At 30.7% G+C, this 11,765-nt stretch overlaps 4 protein-coding genes across 5 annotated transcripts; 1 reads left to right on the forward strand and 3 right to left on the reverse strand.

The window, feature by feature from the left end:
* Positions 1–301: 301 nt before the first annotated feature.
* LOC103577544 (glyceraldehyde-3-phosphate dehydrogenase) lies at positions 302–3,674 on the reverse strand. The gene is made up of 5 exons (XM_008558226.2): positions 3,572–3,674; positions 2,017–2,113; positions 1,692–1,931; positions 1,327–1,581; positions 302–1,147 (listed from the first exon to the last, which is right to left on the reverse strand). Exons 2-5 carry the CDS (start codon positions 2,092–2,094, stop codon positions 722–724), a joined length of 999 nt encoding a protein of 332 aa, XP_008556448.1. The 5' UTR covers positions 2,095–2,113; positions 3,572–3,674; the 3' UTR covers positions 302–721.
* Positions 3,675–4,313: 639 nt separating this feature from the next.
* On the reverse strand, positions 4,314–5,917 carry LOC103577565 (glyceraldehyde-3-phosphate dehydrogenase 2-like). The gene is made up of 5 exons (XM_008558256.1): positions 5,840–5,917; positions 5,487–5,726; positions 5,075–5,332; positions 4,709–4,869; positions 4,314–4,632 (listed from the first exon to the last, which is right to left on the reverse strand). The coding sequence occupies exons 1-5, from the start codon at positions 5,915–5,917 to the stop codon at positions 4,314–4,316; spliced, it is 1,056 nt and encodes a 351-aa protein (XP_008556478.1).
* A 727-nt stretch (positions 5,918–6,644) lies between these two features.
* On the forward strand, positions 6,645–9,389 carry LOC103577545 (uncharacterized). Its single transcript, XM_008558227.3, has 6 exons — positions 6,645–7,023; positions 7,111–7,413; positions 7,483–7,568; positions 7,649–7,754; positions 7,835–7,965; positions 8,044–9,389. The coding sequence occupies exons 1-6, from the start codon at positions 6,945–6,947 to the stop codon at positions 8,428–8,430; spliced, it is 1,092 nt and encodes a 363-aa protein (XP_008556449.1). The 5' UTR covers positions 6,645–6,944; the 3' UTR covers positions 8,431–9,389.
* On the reverse strand, positions 9,385–11,446 carry LOC103577546 (hydroxyacid-oxoacid transhydrogenase, mitochondrial). 2 transcript variants are annotated; one of them, XM_008558229.2, is made up of 5 exons: positions 11,203–11,446; positions 10,909–11,017; positions 9,950–10,846; positions 9,600–9,881; positions 9,385–9,534 (listed from the first exon to the last, which is right to left on the reverse strand). In XM_008558229.2, the coding sequence occupies exons 1-5, from the start codon at positions 11,247–11,249 to the stop codon at positions 9,451–9,453; spliced, it is 1,419 nt and encodes a 472-aa protein (XP_008556451.1). In that variant the 5' UTR covers positions 11,250–11,446; the 3' UTR covers positions 9,385–9,450. The 2 variants fall into 2 exon arrangements, with proteins under 2 accessions (XP_008556451.1, XP_008556452.1); XM_008558230.3 differs by having other exon boundaries at positions 11,189–11,446.
* Positions 11,447–11,765: the final 319 nt, after the last annotated feature.

An 11,765-nucleotide genomic window follows, 5' to 3' on the forward strand; every position in this document is an offset into this window, starting at 1 on the left:
CATTAAAAGATGACTGTTGATAAGAACAATTTCACAGGAAAAAATCCAACGGTTGGTAAACTAAATGTCATGTAGTGGCTCTAAAATTATATTAATGTCGAGAGAAATTAATTTCAAGAAAATATAAATGAAAAATATATTTATTTCTAGATTAAAATCATAATTAATGTCGTAATTGTTAAAAAAAAATAATTTAACTTATAACTGACCTATGCAACATTTAAAATTAATTTTTTGTAGCCTTAAATACTTAAAAAAAAAACAGGAAACTGTTGATGGAAAAAATGAAAGAGGTAAGTAATTAATTTATAGTTGATATTTATTGATTTTTAAAATAAAAATTAAATATCGATGAACAACGACGATAGGAAATACATAATGAATAGCATCGATGTGATTTAAATCAACTGTAATTAAATATAGTTGATAAAATATTTAATAATTTATTATTATTTAAACTGCTTTGAACTTTGATGATTTAAAATAATGCTTTCCATATATCTTATTATTATCAACTCTATTATTAACTGATGATGAAAAGCTTTTTAAACATCTGCTTCTCGCTGAACTTTCTTTTTCTCTCGTTCTCTCTCTTAAATTTTTTTTCTACGGCTATTATTTAATCGTACTCTCATCATCGCTGCATTTAAATGACAATCCATCATATCGATAACAATAATGACTGCTGATGAATCATCTCAAGATTTAAAGATGGAGAAATTTAATCTTTAGTTTGCATGTACTTGATAAGATCAATGACACGGCTAGAGTAACCGAACTCATTGTCGTACCAAGAGATGAGCTTGACAAAGCCGTCGTTCAATGGAATTCCAGCCTTGGCATCAAAAATACTGGAGTGGTTGTCACCGATAAAGTCTGATGACACAACATCGTCTTCGGTGTAGCCCAAGATGCCCTTGAGTGGTCCCTCAGCAGCTTCCTTTATCTTGGCCTTGATTGCGTCGTAGGTGGCTGGTTTGCCAAGACGGACTGTCAAGTCAACGACGGATACGTTTGCAACTGGGACACGGAATGCCATACCAGTGAGTTTGCCGTTTAATGCTGGGATAACTTTGCCAACAGCTTTTGCGGCACCAGTTGCTGCGGGGATAATGTTCTGTGCAGCACCACGTCCGTCACGCCACAACTAATATAATAAAATAGTAATTAGATAGATAAAAATTAGACAGGCCAAGGTGCTAATTAAAGTGTCACCCAAGGGTTAGAAAAAAAAAAAATCATCAATGCCATTGACATTTTTTTATTATTGATTTTTTTCCAAGGATGACTCCTTAAATTTAGTAATCAGTGATTTATTTAACAAACCTTTCCAGATGGTCCATCAACAGTCTTTTGAGTAGCAGTTGTTGCATGGACAGTAGTCATGAGACCTTCAACAATTTCAAAGTTGTCATGAATGACCTTAGCCAATGGAGCAAGACAATTGGTTGTGCAAGAGGCATTTGACACGACTTTGTTGCTTGGGTCATAGGTTTCATGATTTACACCGACAACGTACATTGGTGCATCTGCAGATGGTGCAGAGATGATAACTTTCTTGGCGCCACCTTCCAAGTGAGCCTAAATGTGAAAATAAATAAATAAATAAATGAAACAAGTTCATTATAAGTAGGAGAGTATTTATAGGTATTTAAAATAACTGAGGTGAGGCAACTGAACAATTAACTTACTGAAGCCTTGTCAATGGTAGTGAAGACTCCAGTAGACTCAACGACGTACTCAGCGCCAGCTTTGGCCCATGGAATGGCTTTGGGGTCGCGCTCGCTGAATACGGCGATTTTGTTGCCGTTGACAACCAAACATCCGTCTACTGCCTCGACGGTGCCCTTGAATCTACCGTGGGTTGAGTCATACTTGAACATGTAGACCATGTAGTCCAAGCCGATGAAGGGGTCATTTACAGCAACGACCTGATTCATTAATAGATAATAAAAAATAATGAATGACTAGATAAATTTAATGATTTATTTATATAATCAAGTGCTTATCACTGACCTGTGCACCACGTTCGATTGATGCTCTCAAGACGAGACGTCCGATACGTCCGAATCCGTTGATTCCAATTTTACTCATGATTTATAAGTTTTAGTGTCTAGAAAAAAAATTCCTGTTAATTTTTAAATTCGTAATTATGACAAAATAAAAAAAAATAATAAATAATTATCTGAAGTCTGACATAGAAATTTTCAAAAATTTCTCCGCCGAAATTCAAATTCCCTGACTATAATTTAAATCTGTAGGAAATTTATTTTAAAAAATATTTGAATACTCAAGACAAAACTCGACTAATTATTAATTACTACCAATTATTTAAAGTCCTTGAATAATTATCAGTTAAATCTTTTATAATTTATGATTTCTACTGGTACTGAAGTTTGAATTTCCCAGGAATAAAATATCGTATGAATGAATAGGATGGGACAGAGTTTGAAATTTACTCCTGATCTCCTTCAAGTACAGAGGTCGTGCAAGGTCAGATTTTTTTTTTTAACTTAAACTATTTAGACGTCAGCCATTGCCAGTGGGGCAGAATGTCACGGCGCAGATTACATATATATAACCCCCAGCTGTAACCATCTCTAGATCAATACTTCGAGCATGCCAGATGATGTAGTGTACCACGAATGTCACGTAATCAAAAAATATATATATGTATATATTTCAAAAGATTTTATTTTTAAATAACCACACCCCGTTAATTATAAACGTCAATAGATATTACTTTAGTTCAATTTTATTATTTAAATTTAAATTGAGATTTATTGGTTCACCGGTAGAATAAAATAAAATGTTGATTAAGTTTTACTTGATAGAGTAATGACGTGTCTATTAAATTAAATTTAATTATAAATCAAAACTATTGCGTCACAAAATTGTCAAATAATTTTGCAATGTGTCCTAGACTTAGATAACAATAGACTATGTCACATTTGAAATGAGTGTGAATGTTGCAGACATCAGACAAATTATATATTTTAAATAAATAAATTAAAATAATGAACTTGAAAAAATGCGCGAACATTTTTTCAAATTTTCAAATATGTGTTTTTGAATTTTTATCCTGATACATTTGAATTTATTAAAAAATTAAAAAATTGATAATTGTCAGCTACATATATTCATACATTTAATATATGGTTTTTAGATATTTCTTAATGGCCGAATGTAACGTGATTCTGGGCACGTAGGATAAAACTGTTAATTTTAAGATTTATATAAAAAAAATTCAAATAGTAAATGGATTCGGTGATTTTTAATTAAGCGAAACAATTAAAGTGATTTAGTAATTTGATGTTAATTTAATTGACGTAATTAAATAAAAAAGAAATAAAATAATTTAAAATTAGACGACCGTGCCCTTGAAGCGGCGACCATTTTTTAGTGTTTTATGATCGTGTTATGTTTTTTGAATTTTGCGGATTAATTGTGACAGGGATTTAAATATTTAAATGTAATTGAATGCAGTGGCGTGATAATCCGCGGATAAATAATTCATATGCGGTAGTTTTTATTTTAATGTTAATGTTAATTGATAGTGTGGTGCACTTACGTAACAGCGAATTAAGCCGGTGATCACTTGAACAACTGAGGAAATAGTGTCGTTTGAAGGGCAAGCTGCCGAATATAAATGGCGACTTGCGTGTGCGCTTTGGTTACTTCATTTTTATTGGTCGTGACGTTTTGTCTGACGTATTATCATGTGACTGTCAGCTAATATGATCGTTTGAATTTTTTTACAAAAACGCGGGAAATTTAAAAAATTAAGTTTTTTTATTTATAAATTTTTTAACTTCCAGTTTTTTACTCTAAAATTCATATATAAAAAAAGTATACAATATATTACATATTTATAAGGATAAATTAATCTGAGATTTAACTAAATTTCAAATTTAAAAAACTGGCCCATATTTAAAAAATTAATTTTTAAATTTACTTAAGAAATTTCTATATTTTATACTATTTAATTGCTTACAATTATTTTAATTAATTTTACTGTTGACAAGTAGAATAATTTTTAATATTATTGATTATTGCGTCATACTTTATTTTGAATGTATGAGTGACTATGGCTGGAGTAATTAATTAATTATTTAATTAACAGTTCCGGATATTTTAATATTTATTTAAAAAATAATTAAATTAAAAAATTATGTTCCTTTGCCTAAATGTAATATACATAGTTAATCTCATATTTATAATAATAATATTTTTAAAAAATTATACGAAAAGTTTTGAATATAAACTACGTAAGAAATAAATTTTTTATTGAGTTTAAAAATAAAATAAAAATATTATTCGGCAAAAGATTCGTCGATAGGATGTTCAGTTGGAGGACAAGTTTTTCCTGAATCAACATCTTGCATAAATCGTATCAAATCAATAATCCGATTAGCGTATCCGTACTCGTTGTCATACCAAGCGACAACTTTAACAAAAGTACCAATCTGGGGAATTCCAGCTTTTGCGTCAAATACACACGAGTATTTCGTATGATTAAAGTCTGACGAAACAACGTCATCTTCGGTGTAATGCAAAATTCCTTGGAGGTGACTACCCGCGGCTTTTTTCATCGCCGTTTTAATTTCGTCATAGCTCGTGAGTTTATTTATTCTCCATTTAAAATAATTTAAAATTTTATTATTTTATTATAAAGTTGTATTGTATAAGTGTATACACGGATAATTACCTAAATGTTATGTCACACAACGAAACATTAGGAACAGGAACGCGAAAAGCAATCGCTGATATTTTGTCTTTTAATTCAGGAATTATTTTTTCAATACATTTGGCAGCGCCGGTTGATGTAGGAATTATATTTTGAAGACATCCTCTGCCATCTCGCCACAACTGTTGAACATGTGAATTCAATTTTTAAAAAATAGTGCATGTACTCGATAAAATAAAAAATATTTAGACTTGCACTCTTAAATAAAGACCTCACACGATGTTTTAAATGCAGGGTGCAGAGTGCAATTAAATTTAATAGACGTAAATTATGTTGTTATTTATATATACCAACGTGGGGGAGTAGTTGATGAATGAGAAAACCTGCCTTTCCTGTTGGTCCATCGACGGTTTTTTGAGTAGCAGTTGTCGCATGTACACTTGTTATCATCGCTTCCAGGACTTGAAAATTGTCATTAATCACTTTTACAATCGGGGCGGCGCAATTTGTCGTGCAAGATGTTGCTGATACTACGGAACCTTTTTTTGGATTGTAACAACAATGGTTCACACCAAATACGTACATTGGCGCGTCTACTGACGGTGCTGTTATTACAACTCTTTTTGCACCTCCGTCTATATGCATCTAAATTTAAATTCAATATTTACGTACTTTTTTGACAGAGCACGTGCGCGTCAGATGTTTGATAATGGTCTAGATTTAAATGGCCTAAATTGAGACCATTATTGTATTTTTTCAACAGACAATGTGTGTATCAGATGTCTGATATTTTAATTACCGATGCTTTTTCTAACGATGTAAATACTCCGGTTGATTCAATGACAAAGTGAACTCCATGAGTACTCCATTTTATTTTTAAAGGATTTTTTTCCTGTGAGGTTGATATTTTTTTATTACCAATAATGAGGGCGGCTTTTTCAAATTCCATTGCCGAGGGATAAGTCCCGTGGGTTGAGTCGTATTTAAATAAATACAACATGTATTCTGTTTGGATGAAGGGATCGTTAATTAATTTAACCTGAAAATTAATTAAATTAATTTTTTTTTGTATTATAAAATCTGTAATAATAATAATCATAATCATCTGTAGTCTTATTAATTGAATAAAGTAAACTAATAATTTTATTTTACATCGATATCTTGCTCTAGACAAACACGCAAACACATTCTTCCTATTCTACCAAATCCGTTAATCCCTACAGTCAACATTTTACTTATCAATGTACGAAAAAAAATTATTACTGATTCTTAGAACTCAATAAGTCTGGAGTAATAAATATTTTTTTTTTTTACATAAATTAAAATGTCAAAAAAAAACGTTTTTTTTTATTAATGATATTTCAATTGTTTTGTTGTAAATGTTTTTTTAATTAGCTTTTATCATTAATTATTAAATTGCATAATAATAATTACGATACGTTATTTATTATTTTTATCACTGCCGTGAGCCGTAAAATCTATTTCAGTATATAATTATTAGAAATAGTTTTTTATAATTACTCCAATTAAGATAAACTGTAATTATAAATAAAATTTTACTCTAGTGTTTGTAAAAAGTTGAATGAAATTTTTTTTTACCAAATAAATATTTAATATTTTTGTAATCAAAATTTTGATTAAAATGAAAATTATTTTTTATCTTTTAATTAAATCAAAAAAATTTTATGGCCACATATTTTTAAAAAATAAATTGAAATTTAATTTAAAAATATTTTTAAGAAGAAAATTTAAATATTATTTTATATAAATAAATTTGTATAAAATACAAAATAAAATTACAAATTTTATACAGATTAAGTCATATTAATTGTGTGAATTCTCCCACTTTAATTATGACATTACTAAAATAAGCGCGCGCATGTCATTTTTAAAATATTTATTTGAATGTATATTAGTGTGTAAATCGTATACAGTATTTTAATAGCGGCTTCGCATACATTTCATCTTTTATTTATTATAGAGAAGGAAAAGGATAAGGACAACACCACAATTTCTTAGCCAACTGTCCATTTTCCCCACCAGGTTGCCAGATTGGTCGATTTTCCGCTACTTTCTTATTCTCACCCTCAGAATTCAGTCTAATTCAGTCGCTCGTAAACCTCGTAAGCTAACGGAGTAATTAGTTCATTCTTTCGCTTGATTAGAAATAATTTAAATCGTGATCTTGATCAAATCACATTTAATTTACAGTAATACAAAAAATTAATTATCAATTAAATTTGCAAAAATAAAAAATATGGACAAAGAAGTCAAGTCGCTAATTAAAGCGGTTATTATTGCCTCTAAAGGGGGCGTACCGTTGAATGATATTAATGGTGATAATAAAATTTTCTCTGTTGATAGTTAATTAATTATAAATAAATCAATTTTAATTACAATATTTATTATTTTATTTTTTACAGATGAATTCAACCGCCTAACTGGGTATGACATTCCATATTTACGTCTGGGCTATACGTCGCTCCAGGACCTATTCAGGAAATTCCGGTCTGTAAAGGCTGAACGAAACCATAACGGAGTGTTGGTCTACAAGGTGGTAGACCCCGGACGTATGAAACATATTGACGATCTTGTAAAAAAACAACGAGATCCAGTAATGCGGCATAATCATGATAAAAAAAAAGAACGTCTTGCTCAGCGACCCTACGACCGGCTGTCAGATAATGTTACGAGAAATAATCCTACTTATTACAACCCTATATCTGGTAATTTTACAAATTTTTAAAATAATAATTATCGTGTTATTTTTTTTAAATTAAAATAATTTATTGCAGAAACTGAGGATTCAGCTTATGACTCAACGACGTATGACGATGACAATCGTAGTCCTGTTAGGATTGAAGCTCCCCCTCGGGATTTGGTTAGCATTTTATTTAATATAATTATTCATTTGTAATAAATAAATAAATTAATTAATTAATTTTTTATTGTATGTTACAGGCCCATATTCACGAGCCCTTAATGAATGGACAGCAGCTTATTGGTGATGATTTTTTTCTTCAATTAGCCATACGAAATTTAAGACGACCGATTTGGAGGAAAGCTCGTAAGTAATTTTTTTTTTTTTTTTTTTTTTTTTTTTTCATATTATAATTAATTAAAATATATTTTATTGTTTATTTTTAGCATGTTCAGCTCTTCACTGCGGCTTATGTATTTCGGGATTAACAATCCGAGGATTTATGAACATTCTTGGGGGTATAAAATCATTATCCAATAAGATTGTTATAATGATTGGAGCTGAAGACGTTTATAGAGTAATTAAAGAATATTCATTTAATCTAAAGTCATAGAAAGTAAAATATATTGTTGATGTTTGTTGTTGATTGTTTCAGGGTCGTTCGTTCGATGAACTGCGATGGGATTTTGAAGACATGATGAGTCTATTGCATTCGCGGTTCGCTTTTTCACGTGATGCAATTCGACTCTGCACGATTCCACCGCTGGCTAATTTGGGGGTCTTCAGCGACGGAGATAAACTCCAGGCTCTGAGGGGATTTAATAATCACATCCGGTACTTCGCCTCGACCAACCACTACGGGTTAGTTGATTTCTTCACGCATATGACCAACGTCAACTTGGATACGGAGTGGGACATGTTCCAGCTGGATGCCAGAATGGTTTCTGGAAGCAATCATCCCTACGTACTCTGGAATAAAAGAGGTAGATGTCTTGCGGTAAATCTGTTGGCTCGGCAAGTTAATCCTGATGATAATGATTAATAATTAAATAGACAAAAGTCGTAACTATATTTATTAATTAGCATAATTTATGTTTTATTGCCACAGTCATCAATCAAAAAATTCATTTCACTTTTTTTTTTTTAATTAATTATTATTAACTTTTAATTATTTTTTTTTAATTTAGAAAATAAAAGTTTGCTAATTAATAAATATAATGCTCATTAAAAAAATATTTAAAAAATTTTCGTAACTTAAATTACATAAAGTAGTATGTGATAAATTGAATTTGTTAATATGCAATACGTAAAATTGTAGTAATTAATTTAAATTAATTACACGACTGAAAATTTATTAATTTTATAAAAAAATATTTTTTTTTATGGAATATTTTTTTATTTTTTAAACAAAAATTTAAAAATATTTATTCAAGTATAAAAAATAATGTAATAATTATTTATGACTTTTATATGTATATATATTTATATATATAAAGGTCTAATTAAAAATTTTTTTTTGCTTAATAAATAATCTTAAAAATTTATTTTTGTTTAAAAATAAAAAAAAAATCGTAAAAAAAAATAATATAATTATGATATATTTTGGTAACCGAAATTTTGTGTACTACATATTAATTTAAATTTGTAGCTCATCTCTCATTTTTTAAAATTTTATTGCTATTTATTTATTTAAATCATTCATGTGTAAATCGATCGATCGATTATTTGTATTATCATTTATTTACTCATTTACGGCAGCCATCAAATAATTATACCGAATATATTTCAGTACAGTGGCGAGTACACGCCAATAAATAATGCGAAGACTTGTCTTGTTTGGAATAAATATATGACTTGTTATTGGTGCGCAACAATAAAACTCTTATATATTTAATTTAAATCAATAAACGAGTCATTGCATTCTTTGTATGAAAAATTGTTAAATAAAATGTTAAATATTTGTGTACTAAGAAGTACGAGAGATAAAAAAAATGTAAACAATGTATTATAAAATTTATTTGTTAATACCTTCTACTTTATGATAAATGATAAATATTTATTTTTAATATATTTCAAAAGAATCTTCAAATAGTTTAGCAAGATCTTCTTTTGTCTGTTCTCTAGGTGCCAATTTAGTGATTCGATGCTAAAAAATATTTTACTTGTTATCATTAAAACTAGTAAATAACAAATAATTAAACAATCAATTACCTGAGGCAGAGTACCGGTAACAAGAGTAGGAATGTCTTCTTTCCGATAACCCATTTCTCCTAATCCATTTTCAATCTTCATTATTTTCATGTACTCGCGTACGGTATCCGCGAGAACTTGACCCGCGTCATCATTTTTTTTATTACTGACGTCAGTGCCCAGTAGTTCGGCAGCTTCTAAATGCCTTTCTGGACAAGCTTTGCCAGTAAATGCAAAAACAGCCGGCGCTGTTATCACAACTGATAAACCGTGCGGAACTATGGGATGATCTTTACTGTAACCCTGTAAAAAAAAATATTAAATTAATTTTGATAATTAATTTTAATGAAGAGTTAAGTAAAAAAAAATACTTGGGGATTAAATCCAGAAGGTGCGTTGCCACTAATCGAGTAAGATAAACCGTGACATAAATGAACACCGGCATTACCGAACCCGACTCCAGCCATTGTGCTGGCAAGATGCATGTGACTTCTAGCTTCGAGGTCATCTGGATTGTAAACAGCTCTCTTGAAATATTTTTTCATAACTTGTAGAGCATAACGCGCCCACACATCGCTGATGGGATTGCTGCCTTGATAAGCGGGTCTGAGTAATGGATTTGTGGGACAAGGAGTTCTTTCAGTGTAAGGGATTGCAGTGAAAGATTCTAGGGCATGGCAAAGAACATCAAACCCCGAGTAAACACAAACTCTCTCAGGGAGTGTGAGAGTATGAAGTGGGTCGATAATGCCGAGGAAAGGTCTCAGTGCTCGGTTCGCTATTCCCGTCTTGGCTTTTAGAGGACTGTAGTCGAATATTGAAACACCGGTTGTCTCCGAGCCCGTTCCCGAGGTCGTTGGTACCGCAATCAAGGGCCTCAAGGCCACTTGAACTGGTTTACCGAGTCCAATCGGAGGATTAACGTAATCCAGAAACTCAGCTTCTGGATCACTGAGATACAAATTGGCTGCTTTGCATGTGTCCATCACGGAGCCACCTCCTACAGCTACAAATGAATCATAGTTGCCTGTCTTAACGAAGCTAATAGCTTCTTGGAGACTTGATTCCGTTGGCTCCACTCTCACACGGTCATAAATATCAAAATTTATTTTATGTCTTGTTAAGCTTTCGATTGCCGTCTTTGCGGGCGATAAATTAACTAGATTACTGTCGGTCATCAAACACGTTTTCTTGGACTTGAGATTTTCTAAATCCATTCCCAGCTCACGGGTCACGCCGATTCCGTACCGAACTGTCGAGCAAGCCATCTAAAAAAATTTATTTGTTAAACAAATATATAATAATATTTTATTTTATGAATTTCCTGTACTTCAAATGCATATTCTTTAGAATTAGCATTAGCAGCAGCGATGCTGGATAACGTATTTTGATTTATCGAGGTCAAGGAACCAGGATTCCCGTGAGCTGGACACCGGCATCTGAAAAACAAATAATTATTTTAAATCTATTATATAATAAAAAAAAAAAATAAGTTTCTATGTACATTTAAAAACATAGATAACGTTGAATTAAATATAAAAACCGGTTTCAGTTTTATTGATTGAGTTAAACGCTGATAAATTATTTTCTAGTTGGATTTATTTGCTCACCTTGGAATACTTACTGAGATATTACGTGCAGCAGATCAATTACGCGTCTTCTAGGCAGCATAATCGAAAGTTTCCAAGTTAAATAATTTCTCCAGACTAAAGTTTTAAATAAAACTCATCAACTTTATCCGGGAAGTCTTGCAGATTACATGTATATAATATATGACGTATATGATGTACTTCAGCGCTCTTATTCACTTTGTATGTACCAACTACATTGCAATCGCAAGTTAAATTACTCCATCCCTCCCTCTGTCACCACAATTGCACACAAGCTCTTGTCATGTGTGCGCATTAATTTTTTTTTCCTATTGCAAATACCAAACGCGTCATTTATTGCTTGCTCTCGTCTTTAGAGGTCATTTAGATCTAGATACTTGTCTGAAACTTATTTTCTATCGGTATTAAATATTTATCGTTGAATAAATCAGATATCATTGAGTAGATTTTTAAAATTTATTTTTATTTTTTGACTAATATATTTTTTAATATAATAGTATTACATATTATTTACAGCGGCTAGACTGAGTTAGCTTGTATAAGATAAAGTTATAAAAAAATATTTGTTGTTAGTCTG

The sequence above is a fragment of the Microplitis demolitor genome, chromosome 3, assembly GCF_026212275.2.
Source record: "Microplitis demolitor isolate Queensland-Clemson2020A chromosome 3, iyMicDemo2.1a, whole genome shotgun sequence".
Taxonomy (NCBI): Eukaryota; Metazoa; Arthropoda; class Insecta; order Hymenoptera; family Braconidae; genus Microplitis; species Microplitis demolitor.

What these genes read in the sequence shown, in the direction of transcription:
- LOC103577545 (XM_008558227.3), top strand. Translation starts at nt 6,945, where the DNA reads ATGGACAAAGAAGTCAAGTCGCTAATTAAAGCGGTTATTATTGCCTCT. An exon ending in ACCGTTGAATGATATTAATG is followed by an intron (nt 7,024 to 7,110) that starts GTGATAATAAAA and finishes TATTTTTTACAG; the next exon opens with ATGAATTCAACCGCCTAACT. An exon ending in TTATTACAACCCTATATCTG is followed by an intron (nt 7,414 to 7,482) that starts GTAATTTTACAA and finishes AATTTATTGCAG; the next exon opens with AAACTGAGGATTCAGCTTAT.
- LOC103577565 (XM_008558256.1), bottom strand. Translation starts at nt 5,917, where the DNA reads ATGTTGACTGTAGGGATTAACGGATTTGGTAGAATAGGAAGAATGTGT. An exon ending in CATCGTTAGAAAAAGCATCG is followed by an intron (nt 5,333 to 5,486) that starts GTAATTAAAATA and finishes ATTTAAATTTAG; the next exon opens with ATGCATATAGACGGAGGTGC. An exon ending in TCGATGGACCAACAGGAAAG is followed by an intron (nt 4,870 to 5,074) that starts GCAGGTTTTCTC and finishes CATGTTCAACAG; the next exon opens with TTGTGGCGAGATGGCAGAGG.
- LOC103577544 (XM_008558226.2), bottom strand. Translation starts at nt 2,094, where the DNA reads ATGAGTAAAATTGGAATCAACGGATTCGGACGTATCGGACGTCTCGTC. An exon ending in CTACCATTGACAAGGCTTCA is followed by an intron (nt 1,582 to 1,691) that starts GTAAGTTAATTG and finishes TTTCACATTTAG; the next exon opens with GCTCACTTGGAAGGTGGCGC. An exon ending in TTGATGGACCATCTGGAAAG is followed by an intron (nt 1,148 to 1,326) that starts GTTTGTTAAATA and finishes TTATTATATTAG; the next exon opens with TTGTGGCGTGACGGACGTGG.
- LOC103577546 (XM_008558229.2), bottom strand. Translation starts at nt 11,249, where the DNA reads ATGCTGCCTAGAAGACGCGTAATTGATCTGCTGCACGTAATATCTCA. An exon ending in CTGCTGCACGTAATATCTCA is followed by an intron (nt 11,018 to 11,202) that starts GTAAGTATTCCA and finishes TTTGTTTTTCAG; the next exon opens with ATGCCGGTGTCCAGCTCACG. An exon ending in CTAAAGAATATGCATTTGAA is followed by an intron (nt 10,847 to 10,908) that starts GTACAGGAAATT and finishes AAATTTTTTTAG; the next exon opens with ATGGCTTGCTCGACAGTTCG.